General features: G+C 32.9%; 10 protein-coding genes across 10 annotated transcripts; 5 read left to right on the forward strand and 5 right to left on the reverse strand.

Annotated features, from left to right (window-relative positions):
* Positions 1-92: 92 nt before the first annotated feature.
* Positions 93-2,454, forward strand: NAEGRDRAFT_59946 (exocyst complex family protein, subunit Sec15; the record flags this gene model as incomplete). The annotated part of the gene is made up of 2 exons (XM_002669335.1): positions 93-2,324; positions 2,449-2,454. 2 exons carry the CDS (start codon positions 93-95, stop codon positions 2,452-2,454), a joined length of 2,238 nt encoding a protein of 745 aa, XP_002669381.1.
* A 321-nt stretch (positions 2,455-2,775) lies between these two features.
* On the reverse strand, positions 2,776-4,872 carry NAEGRDRAFT_54218 (uncharacterized protein; the record flags this gene model as incomplete). The annotated part of the gene is made up of 1 exon (XM_002669369.1): positions 2,776-4,872. One exon carries the CDS (start codon positions 4,870-4,872, stop codon positions 2,776-2,778), a length of 2,097 nt encoding a protein of 698 aa, XP_002669415.1.
* Positions 4,873-5,755: 883 nt separating this feature from the next.
* NAEGRDRAFT_75636 (uncharacterized protein) lies at positions 5,756-6,436 on the forward strand (the record flags this gene model as incomplete). Its single annotated transcript, XM_002669336.1, has 1 exon — positions 5,756-6,436. The coding sequence occupies one exon, from the start codon at positions 5,756-5,758 to the stop codon at positions 6,434-6,436; it is 681 nt and encodes a 226-aa protein (XP_002669382.1).
* A 287-nt stretch (positions 6,437-6,723) lies between these two features.
* NAEGRDRAFT_75637 (uncharacterized protein) lies at positions 6,724-8,512 on the forward strand (the record flags this gene model as incomplete). Its single annotated transcript, XM_002669337.1, has 3 exons — positions 6,724-6,936; positions 6,979-7,916; positions 7,957-8,512. The coding sequence occupies 3 exons, from the start codon at positions 6,724-6,726 to the stop codon at positions 8,510-8,512; spliced, it is 1,707 nt and encodes a 568-aa protein (XP_002669383.1).
* A 243-nt stretch (positions 8,513-8,755) lies between these two features.
* NAEGRDRAFT_75638 (uncharacterized protein) lies at positions 8,756-9,901 on the forward strand (the record flags this gene model as incomplete). The annotated part of the gene is made up of 1 exon (XM_002669338.1): positions 8,756-9,901. One exon carries the CDS (start codon positions 8,756-8,758, stop codon positions 9,899-9,901), a length of 1,146 nt encoding a protein of 381 aa, XP_002669384.1.
* Positions 9,902-9,937: 36 nt separating this feature from the next.
* Positions 9,938-10,672, reverse strand: NAEGRDRAFT_75639 (uncharacterized protein; the record flags this gene model as incomplete). Its single annotated transcript, XM_002669370.1, has 1 exon — positions 9,938-10,672. The coding sequence occupies one exon, from the start codon at positions 10,670-10,672 to the stop codon at positions 9,938-9,940; it is 735 nt and encodes a 244-aa protein (XP_002669416.1).
* A 470-nt stretch (positions 10,673-11,142) lies between these two features.
* NAEGRDRAFT_75640 (uncharacterized protein) lies at positions 11,143-12,921 on the forward strand (the record flags this gene model as incomplete). Its single annotated transcript, XM_002669339.1, has 3 exons — positions 11,143-11,331; positions 11,382-12,358; positions 12,402-12,921. 3 exons carry the CDS (start codon positions 11,143-11,145, stop codon positions 12,919-12,921), a joined length of 1,686 nt encoding a protein of 561 aa, XP_002669385.1.
* Positions 12,922-12,943: 22 nt separating this feature from the next.
* Positions 12,944-14,398, reverse strand: NAEGRDRAFT_75641 (uncharacterized protein; the record flags this gene model as incomplete). Its single annotated transcript, XM_002669371.1, has 2 exons — positions 12,944-13,522; positions 13,583-14,398. 2 exons carry the CDS (start codon positions 14,396-14,398, stop codon positions 12,944-12,946), a joined length of 1,395 nt encoding a protein of 464 aa, XP_002669417.1.
* Positions 14,399-14,757: 359 nt separating this feature from the next.
* On the reverse strand, positions 14,758-16,479 carry NAEGRDRAFT_75642 (uncharacterized protein; the record flags this gene model as incomplete). The annotated part of the gene is made up of 1 exon (XM_002669372.1): positions 14,758-16,479. The coding sequence occupies one exon, from the start codon at positions 16,477-16,479 to the stop codon at positions 14,758-14,760; it is 1,722 nt and encodes a 573-aa protein (XP_002669418.1).
* A 1,075-nt stretch (positions 16,480-17,554) lies between these two features.
* Positions 17,555-19,232, reverse strand: NAEGRDRAFT_75643 (uncharacterized protein; the record flags this gene model as incomplete). Its single annotated transcript, XM_002669373.1, has 6 exons — positions 17,555-18,253; positions 18,298-18,346; positions 18,397-18,415; positions 18,457-18,643; positions 18,691-18,827; positions 18,914-19,232. 6 exons carry the CDS (start codon positions 19,230-19,232, stop codon positions 17,555-17,557), a joined length of 1,410 nt encoding a protein of 469 aa, XP_002669419.1.
* Positions 19,233-19,652: the final 420 nt, after the last annotated feature.

The following is a 19,652-nucleotide window of genomic DNA, read 5'->3' on the forward strand; positions in this document are numbered from 1 at the left end:
TGACGATAAATATCAATGATGATACGATATCCAATTTGTCATCTCAATAATAATTTAATATAAATATAAATAATTAATATTTAAATAAAAAAATGCGAAAATTCTTAAACCTGGGAAAGAAAGGAACATCAACAAAGGACAATGACACCTCTTCAGCCATTCCGTATGATGAAATTATGGATCGGGTAAAGCAAGATCAAGAGGAAAATCAACAATTACAACAACAACAACATGAACCTCTTAGTACGGGTGATGATTTTATTCTTGCTTCACTTGTAGAATCAGGCTTTATTACAGGAAGTATTAAAACAGTTTATGAAAGAGGAAAGGAAGATACTTTTTATGAAAGTTTGGATAATTTTCTTGATAAACAAAAAACGGAAATTGAAACTATTTGTAGTTCTAATTATGAAGAGTTTTTAAAATCTGTTAGTCAATTGAAAAGTGTTAGAAGTGATGGTAAAATATTGAAAAAAAAGATTATTGGTCTTGATGAAGAAGTTCAAAAAGCTGGAAAGGAAGCTCTAGAATGTGGTAAACAACTTGTTTTATATCGAAACATTGCTGAGAATATTCATTCAGCACTTCAAGTTGTTGATCTTTGTAAGCATGTTTCAACATTAGCAACAAAAGTACATCAACAAATTCAAGAAGAAAAATACTTTTCTGCTCTGAAAACTTTGGAACATTTAGAAAAATCGATAAGAACTGTTCACAAATTTAATTTTGCTAGATTTATTGAAAAACAAATTCCAATTTTCAAGAGAAAAATCAAACAGAATGTTGAAAGAGATTTTAATCAATGGTTAGTGAATGTTAGAAATAAGAGTAGAGATATTGGTAAATCAATGATTGAAATGCAATTTTCTTTAATGACTACTAATGGAGTTAAATATGACGATTTTGTCAAGACCAATAATTTCAATTTTACATTTCCAAATATTGATATTATTAATGACAGCTTGACTGTATTTGATATTCTTGAAAAATATCAAGTTGAATTAACACCTGTATATACTTGTAAACATATTTATGAATCTATGGATTCATATGAACAATTCAAAGGTTACTATAAGAGAAATAGAACTATCCAGTTGAATCATGAAATTAATCATGCACCACTTCTCGAGCAAAAGAAATCAGACAAGGATACATCCATTTACCCTGCCACTGTTCAAGAATGGCTTGAAAGAATAATTGGTTTCTTTACTGTAGAATCTGTTACCTTGAGAACAACTTCAAGTTTATTATCAAATATTGAATTGAACTCTATGTGGGAACAATCATTGCAAAAAATTCTGACATCTATTGATGAACACTTGGCTATTCGTATGAATAATCCTAAAGAGTACTTGAATATGAAGAAGTGTGTTTTAATTTTTAGTTTAACAGCCTCTGAACAATTGGGTCTTCACACATCATTATTGATTGATTTGTTAGCTCACTATAGAAGTGCCTTCTCTAACTCTATAGAATTTAAATCAATTAGTAATATTGAAGATAGTGATTGTAAGCAACCTTTTACTTGCCCAAGAACAGACAGTGCCGAATACAAGGATTTGAAAAAGTATGGACTCATGCAAAATCCTAACAATTATATTGCCTTTTCTGAGATTGTTTTGACATTGGCAACAGAAGTGGAATCTTTCATATTGGACTATGAAGTTTATTGTGATAGAATAGTCTCCTACACAACAAGTATCAAACAACTTAAGAGTGGTATTATGAAACTATTCGAACATGCTGTAAAATGTTTAGATAAGGAGTTGAATAGTAGTACTGGAACTGGTATTGCTAGATATGTGCAAGTTGTTATTAATTATCAAGCCATTTCTGATTATATCATACCTTACTTTGAAGATTTTTATGGAAAGAGAGTTAAACAACAATCTACTTCCTCAACTACCTCTTCATCTAAGAACGCTGCCGTTTCTACCTCTGAATCATCAACAATCACCTATTTCAAACAAGTTAGTATGCAAGTTCAACAATCTAAGGAAAGAGGAGAAAACTCAATCCTGAGAGAATTGACCTCCAAATGTTCTAAATTATTAAGTTTTTGTCAAAATTTCTCATTTGCTCCTGAATATCAAGGAAACGGTGTTATTGGTACAATTACTGACAATTTTAAAACACTTGGTAATAACTTGGGTATCAATCAACAAGATCCAAAACAACAAATGTACAACGAACCTCATCAATTCGTATTCGACATGATTGAATATTTGGATAATGCTCATCGTACATTACAGTATCTTAAGCAAGAGAAAAAGGATCAAATCATGTTCTCTGCATGTGATAGTATAGCTCGCTATTTGCAAAATGTAATAACAAAGGAAATGGAAATAACAATGAAAGGAATTGTACCACTGTATAAGGATGTGCAATACTTACTCAAGTTTTGCAATGACACAGAGGGATTGAAGAATTGTGCCTCTTGTTTTGCAGAATTAGATTGTGTATTACGTTTCCTGATTGACGAATCAAAATTTTCAGAGGAAGGTTTGGTTAGTTGTGATGAGGAGAATAGACAATTGATAGAACATGAAAAAGTAATGCAAGAAATTATTGCCAAATTCGAGAAGACTGACCTTAATCGTGACAAATCGTACCTCTTGAAGAGTGTTTTACAACATTTGAAGACTTCACGAATTGAATTTTTCAAGAGAACAGTCTTGAAGAAACCAGCACTTTTGAAGAATTTGAATTTATTCAAAAAATAAATTATTGTTAATATCATTGTAATATTAACTAGCAGTTAGAAAGTTAGTAAACTTATAAAATTTCAAATTTCTTTGGTGGTTCTTCTGTGAAATGAATAATAAAATCGTTAGCGTCAATTAAGGAATTCTTGTACTTGTCATTTTCTTCGTCATATTCGCTGAAGAAACATCCACCATGCTCTTTGTCGAGTGGTTCTGATAATTTCAATATTTCTTGATGTTGAGCAGTGTTATCATTAAGCTTATCCAGAGCCATTTTTCTTAACCAAAAAGCTCTATCAAACGCTTTCAAAATATTGTAATAATCTCCTTCTTGCATTTCCAATCTGATGTTTGGGTTCTTGGCATGTTTTTTCATGAAATGGCAAAACTGATCCAACATGGAATGTGATTTGAAAGTAATTTCAGTTGGTATTTTACCATTACTGAAAAACCCTCCATCTCGTGCTGATCTGGTTCTCTTGAATACCTTTTCGAAAAATTCCTTTTCATTTTCCTTAATTAAATTTTGCATTTCTTTTGAGAGTTCTAGAGATAACTTGTTCAATTTTCCCATTTTAACCTTTTTGAAAAATTGTTTAACACAAGTATTTTGATTAATCTTCTTATCAAAAATGGATTCCAAATGTAAGGTTTGTAATAAATCTGTAACAAAATGTTGACAATTACATGAGCGAGTATTGTATAAATGATAAATATTCCATTTTGATACAACCTGAGCTATTTGCAAAAACATTTGATCCAAGTTATCAGATCGAATAGTAGCAACATCCAATACAAAGAGTGGATTCATACTTCCAGGTTCTCTAATTTTAACAAGACTACTATCATTCCATTCTAAATATACATTTCCAATTAATAGAGCAACATGTACTAGACCAAATTTGCTTTTGATTAAACCACTTGATAATCTCTTCAAGTATCTATTAAAGGTTAGATCGGTAATAACAAATTTGATTTTTACATATTCTTTAAATTGATTACCATTACTAATTACATTATTGCTATTAGTATTACTATTCGTATTGTTATTATTATTATTATTAGTAGAATTATTACTATTCGAAAATAATAAAGGTTTGAAATAGACATATTTCAGTCTTGATGGAATGGCCATATTTTGAGCTTTCCATGTTAATTCTATTGGTTCAACTTTCTCGGCTCTTCTTTCGTTTTGAATCTTTAATTTTTCAACAACTCGGTTAATTTCTAATTGAAAGCGTTCATAGTGTTCATCATCCAAATTCCACAATTCCAACTTTGATTGATATTTACGGAAAGTAGAAGTAATACTTGTTGAATATTGATGAATAATTGATGAATCCGTCTGTACAACAAAAGAACTACTACTAGCATTTTGTATTGGATCACAGTCTTGAATTCTTGGTGATTTATCCAACTTGGATCTCTCTACCTTGTCGGTAAAATCTTCAACATAATCACCTACTGACACTTCTTGATTCTTATCAGTTGAATCGGAATTTTCATCCTCCTCTTCATCGTCCTCTTCATTATCATCTTCGAAAATATTTTCTTGTTGTAGTGTTAGAACACTTTTAATATAATCAAAGAATAGTAATAGAATTGAATCCACCTTCTCATCATGTTTTTCATGATAACTCAACTCGGTGTCTTCAATAAATTGGTCAAAGGTATATTCATTATCATTCTCATCAAATAATTTAAAATAGGTACCATCAATAGATTGTTCTTTGATCATCTCTACACATACTTGGACGATATCTTTCTTATGGTCGTCTTGTAGAGTAAATTCATTAGATTTAAATAAGAATAATTTAGTTACGTCCGAGACTGTCCATTCATTAACTTTTTGTTTTAAAAGTACTTCTTCAGAATTTCTCTTCTCTGTTGCTGAATTATTATAACCCTCCATAGATAGACCATTAATATTATTATTAGAGGTTGGAGAAATTAGAATTTGAGGAACATCCTGATGGTAACCATTGGCCGATTGTTGTTGTTGTTTCAAAGACATTGTAGCAGCACTTCCAGTGAGAGTATTCCCTCCCACTTGAACATTCACTTGTTGTTGTTGATGATGTTGGTGTTGGGTATTATCATTGGCTTGAGATGAATTATTAGTGGATACCTTTTTTCGTTTCGACCCAGCCGAGTTGTTTTGTCCCATCGTTTTGCTCGCTCTTTTAAAGGCTTTTTTTATAAACTTTGTTTGTCGGGAATTTTTTGTTATTGCTGGTTTTTATACACAATATTGGCAGGCAATTAGTAGATGTTTGATTGTTGGGGGGGATTAGGAAATTCATTGGAGGAAATATATCCTTGGTGTACTTTGTTATTATAGATTTCAGAAAACTTTTATCACTGATTTTTGTTTCTTCAGTACAGCTGTACAATTTGAAAGCGAGGAGGGAAGAAAAGATATTATTGGCAACTTGGATCAAATCAAGTTGTGATTTAGGGGTAGAGCTTCTAAATTCTCTGTCCTTTACGCTCCTCATCCTTAATTTTAGATATTTCACTTTGATTGTTGAATCAGTAAAAGGATTCATTAATCCTTAAATATTGTCAAAAATCGAAAGCATTTTCAGCCACTTTCATGGGAGATGTTATTTCAATTTAGAGCTTGGAGACAATATCTAAATGGATCTGTCCATTTAATATGGAATTTTAAATTTAATTTGTAAAATGAAAATGGAAAATCAAATCTATGCTGGAAGGGACACAGTTCGATCGGCTCTTAATACTGTTCAGAGCAGTTCTCATAGAACAGTAAGGAAATACGATTAAGCAATGAGTCATGACCACTCGATCAAACATGTTCTATCTAGAAAACAGGACTCTATCTATTCAGAGAGAATTTTTGTCTCGGTTTTAGAGCCCAAATTTCCATATTTTACCCAAATATTCTTCTTTTTAGGATGCCTAGTTTTTAATAGAGCACAACGAAAAAAAACAACGAAAAATACCCAAGCGGTTTTCTAAGGGTGAAAATAACGACAATTTCTCATCATCACACACGATCACCATTAATTTATAAAATCAATATAAGGATGGGATCTGCCATATCAACAACACAATCACTTAACGTGACTAAGAAAACAGCCCGTTCTACGAATTATGTAACAGCCAAGAGTGCTACTTTTGAAGCTCAATCGATAGCAAATCCAACCACCTCGATAGGCAATTTTAATATGATCACCTCGTCAATAGAGTCAGCTCCAGCAAGCACTAATATTAAACAATCACCATCAAAGAAAAGACTCTCGCGGCGATTGTTAAACTCTTCAATGAAGAAACAACATACAGATGTCGACTTTAACACACTAGAACAGAACTTGGCATCAAAAGATTACGGTAATATGGAAGATTATGCACTGACATCACCATCTGACCTGAAATGTTTAAATACCAAATCTCCAACATTGAAGAGATACTGTAAATCATTCGCCAAGACTCAAATTTCACTATGCCCAATGCCTCTTCCATCTATACACCAAGGATTCGATGTGTCGTCATCTCATGAAGATGAATTACAAACCAATTGTGAATCCATTGTATCATCATTTAGATCTAATTCCACCTCCTCCTCTTCCCTTCTCTCTTCCCAACAATCGAGTCCTAATTTCTCAGGTTCCATGCTAAAAAGAATGGAGCTTGACACATACATTGTACACAAGCAAAGAATTGCTGGGAGTGAGGTGCGAGACTTGAAAACCTATCACTTCCCTTAAAATAAAAATCGAGTTTATCACCCAAGGCCAAATGAAGTGAATTTTTCCAGTAATCTTAAAGATCTTATGAGTAGTTAGTTTTTTAACAATAAGCAAATGAAAATAAAGTGTTTGATAATAAGGAAACAGATTACAAGATGTTTCTTTTGAGCTTGTTCTTCTTTGCATTTTTCTTCTGATAATTAATGCGTCCTCACTCGGCTTGCAAAACTAGCGCTTCCAACACCCAACCCAAAATTTCTCAGATGAAGTTTTCGAAACAAAAGTAAAAAAATTTGGAATACACAATGCAACAAGATTCAAGTAGTAACAGTTCTAATGATGAGAATAAATCTCCTCCACCAACATCATCATCAGCATTTGTCACATCATCATCAGAAGCTGGATTGGAGGCTAATTTATCACCAATTTCTTGTATTTGCTGTAGAAAGGCCCACAAACGTTGCGATCGAAAGTTTCCCTCATGTTCGAAATGCATTCAGAGAGGAGTTGATTGTTTTGTAGGTTTAATTTAAATTGTATATACTGATTATAAATTAAAGTATAATGAACCTAAAAAGAGAGGAAAAGCCTCGGAAACCTACAGACAAAAGAAGAGAATTAAACAAGATGGAACTGAATTAAAGCAAATTGTTCATTACTATTACTCGTACATGGCAGGTGGTTATCCAATTATTGTCAAGGCAAAATTAGAATACTTTATAGATGAATATTTGACACAAATTGAAAATAATGATGAATTTACAGTTGAAAAGAATCAATATATTACCAGCGAGCAAGAATTGAATGCAATTTATTCATTCTTCTTGGCAATCAAGGGTATTTATTTTCAATTGAATGCCAATTTACCAAAAGCATCTGAAACAATTAGTATGTGTGAAGAGTATTTGGGGAAATTGTTGACCAAATCAATGCAGTTCTACATTTATGCTGCATGTCAAATGGTGGCAGTTTATTATAGTGGAGCAGGGGATCTTTCAAAAGTGAGATTCTATGACACGATGGTGAATTATTATTTGAATGGAAATGAGAAAACAGTTTTTGACAAGTATGAGGAGAATATGAGGAAGAGAATGACATGCCTTTCAAAATCATCAACTGATTTCTTGGATGAATACTCTGGATTCTTTAAAAAGATGCCAACCTTTTTCGAACATTCAGTTGCCCGTAAGCTTCAGGATTTGTTACTTCCTGGAACTCTTGAATATTTACAGGTAGCTCCAAAAACATTAGAAGGTTATGCATTCTTCAAAAAGGTCACAGAATTTACATACAGAGTTATGGGGCAATATCATAACGATATTATTAAGGAAATGAAGGATTGCCATACGAACGATTTTTTCAAATTCGAACAAGTGCACAAAACTATTATGTATTTTGGATTTCACCTGTACTATCTGAATGCAATACCCTATATAACACCTCAACTTGAAGAAGTAGCTCTCAAAATAACAGTTTCCACTGAAAGTGAATATTTCAAGTAAGTTTAGTTGATTTGCAAATAATTTAACTCTCAAAAGCTACGCCATTCCAGAGGTGCTTATTTCAGTGAAAGGTGCAGCTCAAGTTCATTTAGACATTTGTAAAGAAATAGAGTCTGGAAAGAGACAAAACAATTCTACACTTCAAACAGATGGAAAAATACTAACTTTGGATTATTATTCGGTGCTGGAAAAGGATGTCAATGCTCTTACATCGTTACAGAAAAAGTACCCAAACAGAGTGGCTGATCTGTGTGAAGATTTACTGGCAAACATGAGAAATTTATTAAGAGCTCACAATGAAAGACTGATAAGATTTTCCACACAGTTCATTGAAGAAAATGATTTGGAACCAATTGCCAATAATGAACATTGTAACAGTGATTGTTATAGTGATCAATCCAATGATTTGACACGTTCAGATGAGACGGTTAATTGTACTGAAGGACCAGCAAAGTGGAATTCTCTCATTCACTATTTGGAAGCTATTGATGGAGAATTAGGCAATGTATCAGGCAATAACAGTACCACCGAAAATACAGATTTCATACCATCAAATGATAATGAGCTAGACCTTGATCAGTTCATAATTTAAATTTCTGAAGAACTTTATACTTCCTTAGCGGACGTAAAAACAACAATTTAGCAAAGATATGTGTGGAATGAATTACCCTTATAACCTCCTTAGTACTGTAGAGTTCTGCAACATTTAATAAAAAATTTCCACTTTCGCTTGGAAACCGGTTATTGATTTCATTTAAGCTATTCACACGTATAATAATAATCAAACCACAATCGAATTAAATAGCCACAGTTCCCGCCACAAATCCAAAAAAAAATGACAGAACCAGCAGCCAAGAAGATGAAGATCACACCACAACAAGAACATTCCATCAACTCCATTCCAGATGATGTGTTTAGTCACAAGATTTTCCCATTCCTCTCCGGAAATGATTTATTTAACAATCAAAGATTGGTTTGTTCATCATGGAATAATCGGGTGCTTGCTACCAGATGTTCCATTAGAGTTTGTTTGACTGATGAAGAATCTATCCGAAAGTTTATTGCTAGTGCAGAGGGAGGTTTATTCAAGAATGTTGTTGGTCTTGTTTTGAGAGCAGAAGGTTTTGGATCAACATCATTTGAAAAGATTGTTAATCTTGATTGGCCATGTTTGACAGCATTGGATGTGTCAGATAATGATATTGGCAGTGCTGGTATTGAACAATTATCGAAGGGTAATATTAAAGGACTCACCTCATTGAAGATATTTAACAATAATATTGGTGAGGAGGGTGCTAAATTTGTATTGAGTGGTAATTTGAGTGGATTGACCACATTGAATTATCAAAGTGTGGCTAGAAAGGGACAAGATAAGTTTTTTGCCATGACTGATCACTTTTGTGGAGATACTCCTTTTACTGTACATAGTTTTGATAACAGTGATGAATTCACTGAATATATCTTTAAATATTACCTTGATTATTGGAAACACTATGGAAGTGACTCATTGGATCTTGATGATTATGAACAAGAGGATGATGAAGAACCAAATGAACCAATTTTGAGAGAAAAAGTTTATGCATTGACATTTGGCAAAATTGCTGACATGGCAGTTAATGAAGTTGGTGGAATGGTTTTCAATGAATGTGAAAGAGAGAGTATTGTTGCTACCATCTATGGACAAGAGCTTACTGCAGAACTTTTGAGTAACTCTGATGAGTCAACTCCATTTGTTATGGATATAAAATCTTCCTGTAACCATGAAACGATACAAATTATTGGAAAGTCCAAGTTTTTGAAACATGTTGCAGAATACTTGGGTGGTGAAGATGAGGACGAAGATGAGCAAAGTGATGAAAAACTATTCGAAAGGATTTCTCAAAAGATTGGAGAAAATATTGCTTCTGATGATGGTGACGAATGCCTTGTAGCAGTTTGCATTGGTGAAGTTATCAATTGTGAATTTGTCTTACTCAAGTAAGAATCTAATAAATAATAATATCATTTATTGAACTAATTACCACTGAATGACTTCTGGATTTTCTGCTTGACCTTCCAAATTGAAAAAACCACCAGTGACACCATCATCCTTAATAAGTGCCATCCTGACAATAACTTTAGCACCTTCTTGTGGAGTCTTTGTTCCCTGATAACCATTTAATTCAGTGGCACAATAGCCAGGACAAGTGGCATTTACCTTAATGTTAAATTCTGCAAATTTTTGAGAGTAGATTATGGTTAACATGTTGAGAGCAGATTTGGTAATTGTATAAGTAGTGTACAATTTTTGAGGAGAGTTTGGTAATTGGGCAACTGCTAATGATCCAAGAGTTGATGAAACATTGACAATTCTTGGATGTTTGGATTGTTCCAGTAATTCCTTGAATTCATCCATAATGATAGCAACAGCAGCAACATTGACTGAATAAATATCAAGATATGAATCTCTAAGAGATGGATCCTTCTTTGGTGATGAAGCAACAGCAGCATTATTAATCAAAATATCAATCTTTCCATATTTTTCCTTAATTGTCTTTTTCAAATCAAAAATTGATTGATCTGATGCAAGATCAAGAGGTAAATATTCATAAGAGATTCCTTCTTCCTTCAATTGTGTAAATGCTTGTTCATTTGGAGATCTAGCAGTTACAATAATATGAATTGACTCATTGTAAAACTTTTCCTTTCCCAATTGAAGAGCAACTTGCAAACCAATTCCTTTAGTACCTCCAGTGACTAATGCAATAACCATTTTTTTCAATTTTCTTTTTGTTCTTTTTGTTTTTATGAAACTAATCAAATTCTGACTTTCGTTTTATTTATACATGAAATTTGTCCTTGTTGAATAGGATAAATTGATGCGCAAGCATTTTTTGGTTGTAAACTATATTATGTGCGCTTTGATGATAAAATTGAATGGATAATCAAAACTGTAGTTGTTAGTTTTGTTTTGTTTACAAAAACTCAATTAGTTTCAGGTATTTCTAGTGAAATATTCAAGTTAAAAAACATGACAACAAAAAGTTGGCTCCTCCCAAATGGAGAATTAAACTAAATAAGCTCCACTAACTAAAACAGTTACCTAACCAAATACCCTCCCATCATTCACTTAAAAACCAACTTTTGCTTCACCTTTCCTCTGTCCACAACCAAAACTTCAACTCGACCTCAAAATCTGTCAAGAAAACATTGACTTAAGAATCCCTCAATTTTACAAAAAAAATGTCCTCAAGCACAACTTCATCCTCAGAGCAGTTATTACCACCATCAACATCATCTTTGACATCAACATCAGCAACAACAACATCATTATCCACAATCAGTTGTGAATCTTGTCGACATTCCCATAAGAAATGCGATAGACAACTTCCTTCGTGTACTAAATGTTCAAAGAAGGGAATTGAATGTAATGTAAGCTTTGAAATAATAATTAGCATATTCGAATATATATTTAATAAAAGTATTCGGAGCCTAAAAAGAGAGGAAAAGCCTCAGATGCCTATAAAAAGAATAAGAAACAAAAAACTGATTTTCCTCATCAGAATCAAATTGCACAATCATCACATGAAGATTTAATTCAACAAGTGAGTGAATTTTACTTTACATTTGTGTGTTCGGGATATCCTGTGCTTGATAAGACGAAATTGGAATATTTCACGAATGAATATTTGACCAAGTTTGAGAATGGAGAACATGTTGAATTGATTGCTAATGATTTTATTCATTCAGAGGAGGAATTACAATTGCTCTATGTTTTATTCTTGTCAATGAAGGCAATTTATTATCAATTTCATTATGAATTGGATATTGCTGAAGAAATTATGAAGAAATGTGAAAAGTTGCTGGGACAATATTTAACACAATCATTCAATTTCTATATTTATGCATCTTGTCAGTTGGTTGCTGTTTATTATAGTGGTATTGGTGATTTGTCAAGGCTTAAATTTTATGAAACTTTGGTGAATTTTTATTTAAATCATTTGACAGGAAATACTTTTGACTTGTATGAAAAGAATTTGGAAAGAAGAGCTGCTTTTGTTTCTGGTATCACTAATGATATGGCAACTGATGGTGTTTCATCATTTATTGAAAGAGTTCCAAAGATTTTCCAAGTCACAGTGGATCAAAAGCTAGACAATATTTTACTTCCTGGAACTTTGGAGTATATTCGTACAGCACCTGCCACTACTCAAAACTATGCCTTCTTCAGACAGGTGTTAGAGTTTGTGTTTAAAGTAATTGGTCAATTCAGAGCTGAATATTGTTCCAGGTTGACATTTTGCAACACAGAAACAGCATTGAAATTTGCACAAGTTAATAGACATTTGATTTATTGTGGATTTCATATGCAATATCTCACAAGAATGCCAAGTATGGCAAATGAATTGGAAGAATTGGCTCTCAAAGTTTCTTGCATTACAGAATCCGAATACTTCAGGTTAGTTTCAATAATCAATATATATATCTCACAGTTGAATCAGGTATTGCTCTGCTGAAATGATTGGTTGTGTAAAAACAGCTGCTGAAATACATTTGCGTATCTGTAAACAAATTGAGAATGGAAGCAGAAGAAATAATGCACCTCTCATAACAACAACAGGAAAATCATTGAATATTGATTATTACGCGATATTGGAAAAGGATTTGAATGCACTTACATGTATGGAAAAGAAATTCAAACGAGTTAGTATGGTGTGTGGAACTTTAATTCAGGAAATTAGAATTACATTACAAAATCATTACAATATGCAAGTCAATACTTTAAATCTTGCCACTGCACAAGCTCTTCGATTACCTACCATCATTGCCCAACAACAGCAACATCAACAACATCAGCAGCAACACACCTCTCCACAAAGTTCGCACGAGGGTGATGATAAATGGATGTCCCTTATTAAATATTTGGAAGCAATTAAGGAGAGAATTGGAAATCAACCTTCTGAAGAACCAGAAGAGACCGATGATGATGCCTTCTTAGATTTTGATTCACTTACCAATTAGAGAATTCAATATTAAATTATATTTATTTCTTAAGAACTTGTAAAAGAGATTCGAATACTTTTTCATCAAGAACAATTCCAATGTGAGAAGTGTTGAAAAACCTATGTTGATACACGGCATGTTTTTGATATTTTGCAAACTCATCACAAATTTGGAGAGAATAGGCAGGAACTGTTCCATCCCCATCTTCAATATTTAACACTTTCATTCCTTTCCACAAGTCATCAAAGTCCAAATCATGCAACTCCTTAGAACCCGAATATTCCATATGAGTAATAGTATGAACACCATAACCATAAAAGCAGTGAGTGGTTACATTTGGAGCGGCAATCTTGTTATTGGAATAGGCAGAAAATTCATGATTGTAAATGTTAATGCCATTTGCAATTTGGGCATCTGAAAAGTATCTTTCAATATCTGGAAGATTAATTCTATAACTTGGTCCAGACACATTATTTCTATTATAGGTAAAGAATGGGTAATTGTAAGGGAAATAATTTGGTGACATGAACAATGGAGAAGCATATTGGCGAACAATTTTTCTAGCATTAGAGAGCTCAAAGGTTGGAATTCCCCAATTTGTACCAGTTACATATAAAATCTGAATTGAATGTGAAAATTATTGTAAAGAATATTGTAACAAATCAATTGAAAAACTTACCAAAGCAAGTGGAGAACCATCAAAAGCACCTGCCATTGGAATGAAATTATCAATGAATTTCTCCTTCCATGGTTGATCCACAAAAGTAGCCAAAAAGTATTGCAAGAATGGACCACCCATCGAATGTCCCAAAAGTGAAACTTTCTTATTTCCATTAATCTTGTAAGTGTCTTCAACTAATTCTTTCAAATTAAAGAAATCACCGCCAATAGAATTGTTTCTACTGGCCCATTCTCTCACACCCAATCTCCAATCCATTGTTAACCCTCTCAAACTCTTTCCAATTTGATAATTTCCATTCTGTACCAAATAATCAGATAAACTCTTCATGTAATAAGCCTTACTTTCGAATTGTGCTAAAACTGATTCTAAACCACCCATTCCACCAATATCCTTTCCAAAAATCTTTACACCTTGATCTTTTTGTCTCAATAAACCATCTTTCAATTCAATAGACATGTCATGAACGAAACAATCTTCAGTAAAGTATGGAACTAGCTCTTCCAAAGAAATCCAAATTTGGAATGGATCAGTTGACTTTTCACACCACCAATGAGGCTCCTTCACAGCATTATTTCTCTGAGACATGAGTGCTGAACCACCCAATCCTCCCACAATAATCAATGGTGAGAAATTTCCATTCACATCTGCACCTTTCATCTTGCCTGAAATTCTTGATGACTTTACAGCTGACTTTTGAGCAATGAATTTCTCATCTTGATACATGGAAAACAATTGACCAATCTCTACATTATCTCTCTTAACCAATTTTCGAAGATTTTCTTCCTTGATCGGAATGGAAAATCTTCCCATCATTTTGTTATTCATTGCTTGATGACTTTTGACCATCATTACCATGAACATGATGCAAATGGACAATACACAACAATAACCAATCCTCACACCTTGCATGTTGCTAATTTTCCTGTTATTAGTATTGTGTGTAGTGAACAACGGAGTGTCACGATTTACTTCTATTTTTTTCTTGGATGATAATTGGAAGGAAGGACAGCAAATTGTTGGTTGATTTGAAAGTGGAAACCCGATGGAAGGACGATTGATCCATCCGGATAATGAGGAGTCTGTTTTAGTGAAACTCCCAACTGAAATCAATGACCATTCTTGGAAGATGATTAAGCATGATGATTTTGTTAAACATTTTAAGATTTTGTTTATTATTCGTTCTTTTGCTTTGATTTTGAATAGCAGCAAATGAGTTTTGACATTTTGATAGTGAAATAAATGATAATACCATAGAATAGAATGATATCCAGACAATAGAATTGCCACCATGTCAAGTGCTTATCTGCAACTCCCCATGATAAATCACCATCCACTTCAGAGACTAATTCCACAATCTCAGCAGCTCTGCTCACTCCTCCAGATCTTCTTGTCAGTGCCTTAGCATGTCTAGCGGCTGTTTTGTACTTGTCACTTGTCTGTTCATCATATAAAAGCTCATGAACTGCCTTTGAGATGCTATTGATATTCCAATCTGAGGATTCCTTCTTTGAATGGTAAATGGAACGACCCACTTTGAATTCCTCAATGGCATGTGAAACTCTCATTTGATCATAGGCAAATGGGAATCCAATTAGTAATTTTCCAAAATAGAGAGCTTCATTGACACTATTAGCTCCGCAATGTGTGAAGAAAATCTTGACCTTTTCCAAAGATAGTAATCCCTTTTGAGGAACGAATCCTTTCAATATTTTGAATCTCTTTGAATTAGTTTTGAACAAATCATGGAATGAAAGTCTTTCAAATATTTCCATATTGAGATTTCCAAGTGCCATCAAGATTGAAATTCTTGGATTTTCATTTAAGGTAATTTGAAGTCCTTCCAATAACTTTTTCATTCCATTTTCATCCAAAACCATTGTAGATCCGAGAACCATTAACATGATATCTTCCTGCTCATCAATCCAATTGAAAAGATCTCCCATTCCAGAACTCGAATCATTGGAATGAGCTAATTTTCTTAGAGTTTCAATTTCATCATTAATTTGTTTCTCATTCATGAATGGACCCACAAGATGAGCATTGAAATATTGAGTATTTCCAGAGGCAAATTCAAATCCATAACTGGAAGTTTGAATTAGGGCACATTGGCTATCACTTGCAATGATTTCATTCATCTCAAAATATTCACCCAAATTTTCCATGAATGCTTTGGCATAGAATACATCCTGAATGGCAACGAATGGCATATAGAAACGATTAGGATATTTAGTGAAATAATCCAATGAATTGGCAATGATTCCAGGATAGTGCAACATGAATTGTCTGAAAAAGGCAGTGAAAATTTTCGTACATGGAATTTTGCTTCCTGCAATGATGGATTGAATGGAAATTAAGGTAAAATCAATAACTGCTTGGTCAAATAAGGTCTGTGAAGGATCATTTCTAATTCTCAAATATCTCTTAATTCCAGGTTTTGCAATTTTTGATAATTTTTGTAAACGTTCCTCAAATGAAATGACATTTTCAATTTCTCCGCTTTCCTTCCAAACTTCCACAATTTCCAATTTTGAAATCATTAATCGTTCATAGGGAATCATCATTCTATCAAATGTAAACTTGAATTGATCCAAAATATCCATATCAATCATTTTACTCATTTCTCTATGAAATTCTTCAAAATCCTCAACTTGAGTAAAGAAAACATCCTTAGATTCCATTAAAGAAACATGAATCTTTCTCTCTGACTCCGAAATATTCAGTTTTGAATGCCATTTCTTCATTCTTGAATCTGATAACAATCCCATTTTGGAATTCAATATTGTAATGTTTGAAATTGTCAATGATTGAGAAAGTTTTTCAACTAATTCAACCTTTGGTCGGATGTGACCGGGAAATGGATGAGATAGAATCAATATATTCTTATTATTCATCATTATTTCTATCAAATATTTATTAATATTTAATAAATATTAAATTAATACTATTTACCATTCTTGCAATTTATATGTGAAATTAAAGCTAATAGCAAAAGGAATGTAATAAGCATTCCGATTGCTTTCGTAGGTAAATTATAGGTCCTCATGTAATGCTATTTTTTTGAAAATTTCTTTTTGATTGAAAACGAGAACCAACAATAACTATTCAATACCATGTCGTTCAATTACTAGAAATGGAATAATTGAGAAATGTGAGATTAATCCACCATTTGAATTTAGGTTTCATGTCCATTAAGAAATGAGAAGGATGTGGACTATATATCTGGTTTCTTAGTAATAACCAAGATATGCATTGGGATGTGAACTATTGACTGATTTCTGCATATGTGTCTACACATTTCTACACATGCATCAGTTGATCATGATTTTTTTTTTGAATACATTCTTCAAATTACAACAGGTAGCATCCATGCACATGTGCAGATGTTTCTTCACTCCACTTGAAACATGTTGTTTTGAATGTTGAAAAGCAATGCAGCAACAACGTACTACTGATTGAAAACAACACTCACCGTATGAATAACCTCCAATGATACATATGAAAATTGATACAACAACCGTAATAATCAAATACTGTTCCTTATGGACATTACTGTCGATCAAAACAACACCTTATTCAAATCCAATTAAATATTGAAAGCTATTCTTATTCAAAAGCAAATGAATGATCAAGACAACACACTTCAATAAATTGGCACTTTATAAATGGTTGACCTTAATTGTGAGATACTGCTTTCCTTTCTGAGTAAACGAGTGCAAAACTCTTTAAAAAACACATGTGTTTATTTGTTCTTTCAGAGCGTGAGAAAATAGCATGTTTGTAACATGAGATGTGGAATGACATCATGTGAATGTGTAGACATTACTGGTTGTGTTTAATTTAACTTTCACATGATGTCATTCCAAAACACATTCCAAATGCCTCTGGATTCAGAAACATAGCTAAATAAAATGTTCACTAATTGATTTCATAAAGCACGTTTATTAATAAACGTGATGTCAAAGGAATAAATTAAAAGTTTTTGTTTTGAGTAAAAGTTCTAACCATTTCCAACACATTCTTTCCTTGATTCATTGGAGACATATGTCCGGCTTTGTTGACCAAAATAGTTACCAAATTATCATATTGATGAGAGTAACCAACAATTTGACCGTCAACCTTCCATGGCTTTCTACCAAGACCCAAATCTTGATTGAAAGAACTAGCTCCATGCCAGTTCATTGATTGAATCCAATTGGTAGCTCCAACGGAATTAACTATCCAATCGTACTGACCATTATATAACAATACACGCACCTTTCTTTCTGGGCTATCAAGTAAAGCTTCAACCTTATATTTGACAGACTTGGCAATATCAGCCAAGAGATTATTCCAAACATCATTGTTTTCATCGTAATATTTGACACCTTCTGTGTGCATGAGCTTTTTGGTTTCTGGCAAGTTTACATATTGGACGTAGGCAGAAATGTCTGGATCTCCATAACTTCTAATATCGTAAACATTGACACCACCAGCACATTGATTAATTACAAAGTCTGTGAGATTATTGTTAACATTCATAACATCGACAAATCTCTTTTCCTTGATAAGTTTAACAATTTGATCTTGATAATTCTTAACAACTGCTCTTTGAGGTCCATCAATCAAACCAGTGGCAAAAGAATAAGTATCATAACTGGCAAATTGAATTTCTGGATCAGTTAAACCATCCTAAAATTGATTTAGTTTACAAATTTGAAATAATAAAAACCTACACCAATACCAATACCGGCCAAATTGAATGGGAAACCAGAATTCATAATACTATTTTATGAATCAATGTAAATTCCAAATTCCAATATTTATAAACTTACTTGTAAGCAATAGATGGAACTATTTCAATGTGAATAATTTAAATTTCATAAAATACTTACTATATTTTCCAGCATAACTTTCACCAAACAAGTACAATTCATTACCTCTATATTTTCTAGCAAAGTCCAATTGGAAGAATTTTTCCAAAAAGATATGCACCTCACTAGCAACTCTATCTTCACTGTGAACATAACCTGGAGATTGAACATGTGAGAAACCGCTTCCCAATGGATTATCAAGCCAAATCTTTTGACAGTTTGGTGAATTAGCTCAAAAATATTGAAATGACATACCATGTGATAATCATAATTCCAAGTTGTTGGATTCTTGACAAGTTTCAAAGTTTTTGGATCTACAAGATATGGTCCATTTTCAACAAACAATCCAAATTCACTTCCGGCACCAGGTCCTCCTTGGAACCAAATAATAACTTTGGTCAATCAGCAAAATTTCATCATACACATTTTGAATAATTAATTATTAAATGATCAATCACTTGTGAAAATCTAAACATACTTGGACTATCAGCCTTTCCACTCAAAGCTTCACTAAAAACATAATACATTTGTCCCTTGTATGTCGAATTTACTTCAATAAAACCACTAAATTCAAATGGATTATTATCCATATCAACCTTGACATAATCTTCAGGCGAAATCTTCATTGGAAGAGGTGCTGGAGCAAGTCTCCTCCTTCCAGCTATCTTCTTTCCTCTCAACAAATCCACAAATAAATTAGATGTTGGAGGAGCCTTTCCTTCCGAGCCTTCCAACATCATCATGAACATTAGCGCAGAAAAGCACAACAATAAAACGATCAAGTAATTGGCGCGCATTTTTTTTTGTGTTTTTTTTAATTTTCAAATTTTTATTCGTTTAAACTCCTGAATGGATTTAATGAGGAGGAGTTTTGTGGGGAATTTTTGGAGTTATTTTGATGAGAAGGTGGCAGGTTTTTAAACTCCTGTGTTGGGACAGAGATGGATGAAATATTGATTTTGCTTGAATTGATTTTTATCAAAACACTTTACAATCAATGAAAATAGTTAAAGAAATAGAATCTCAATATCCAAACACATTAATAACACAATTTTTCAACTAAAAACAATGGAGTCCATGCTGTTCGGTACCCATTCTTCCCTCAGAGTGAGTACTTTCAGTCTCCTTCCATAGTAAATTATATGTTCGTACATATTGGAGGAGATTTTAAATACTCTCATTCCAAATGAGTATGAACAATAAAAGAGTCGTTGTTA

This window comes from Naegleria gruberi (assembly GCF_000004985.1).
Source record: "Naegleria gruberi genomic scaffold NAEGRscaffold_83, whole genome shotgun sequence".
NCBI classification, from domain to species: Eukaryota; Heterolobosea; class Eutetramitea; order Acrasida; family Naegleriidae; genus Naegleria; species Naegleria gruberi.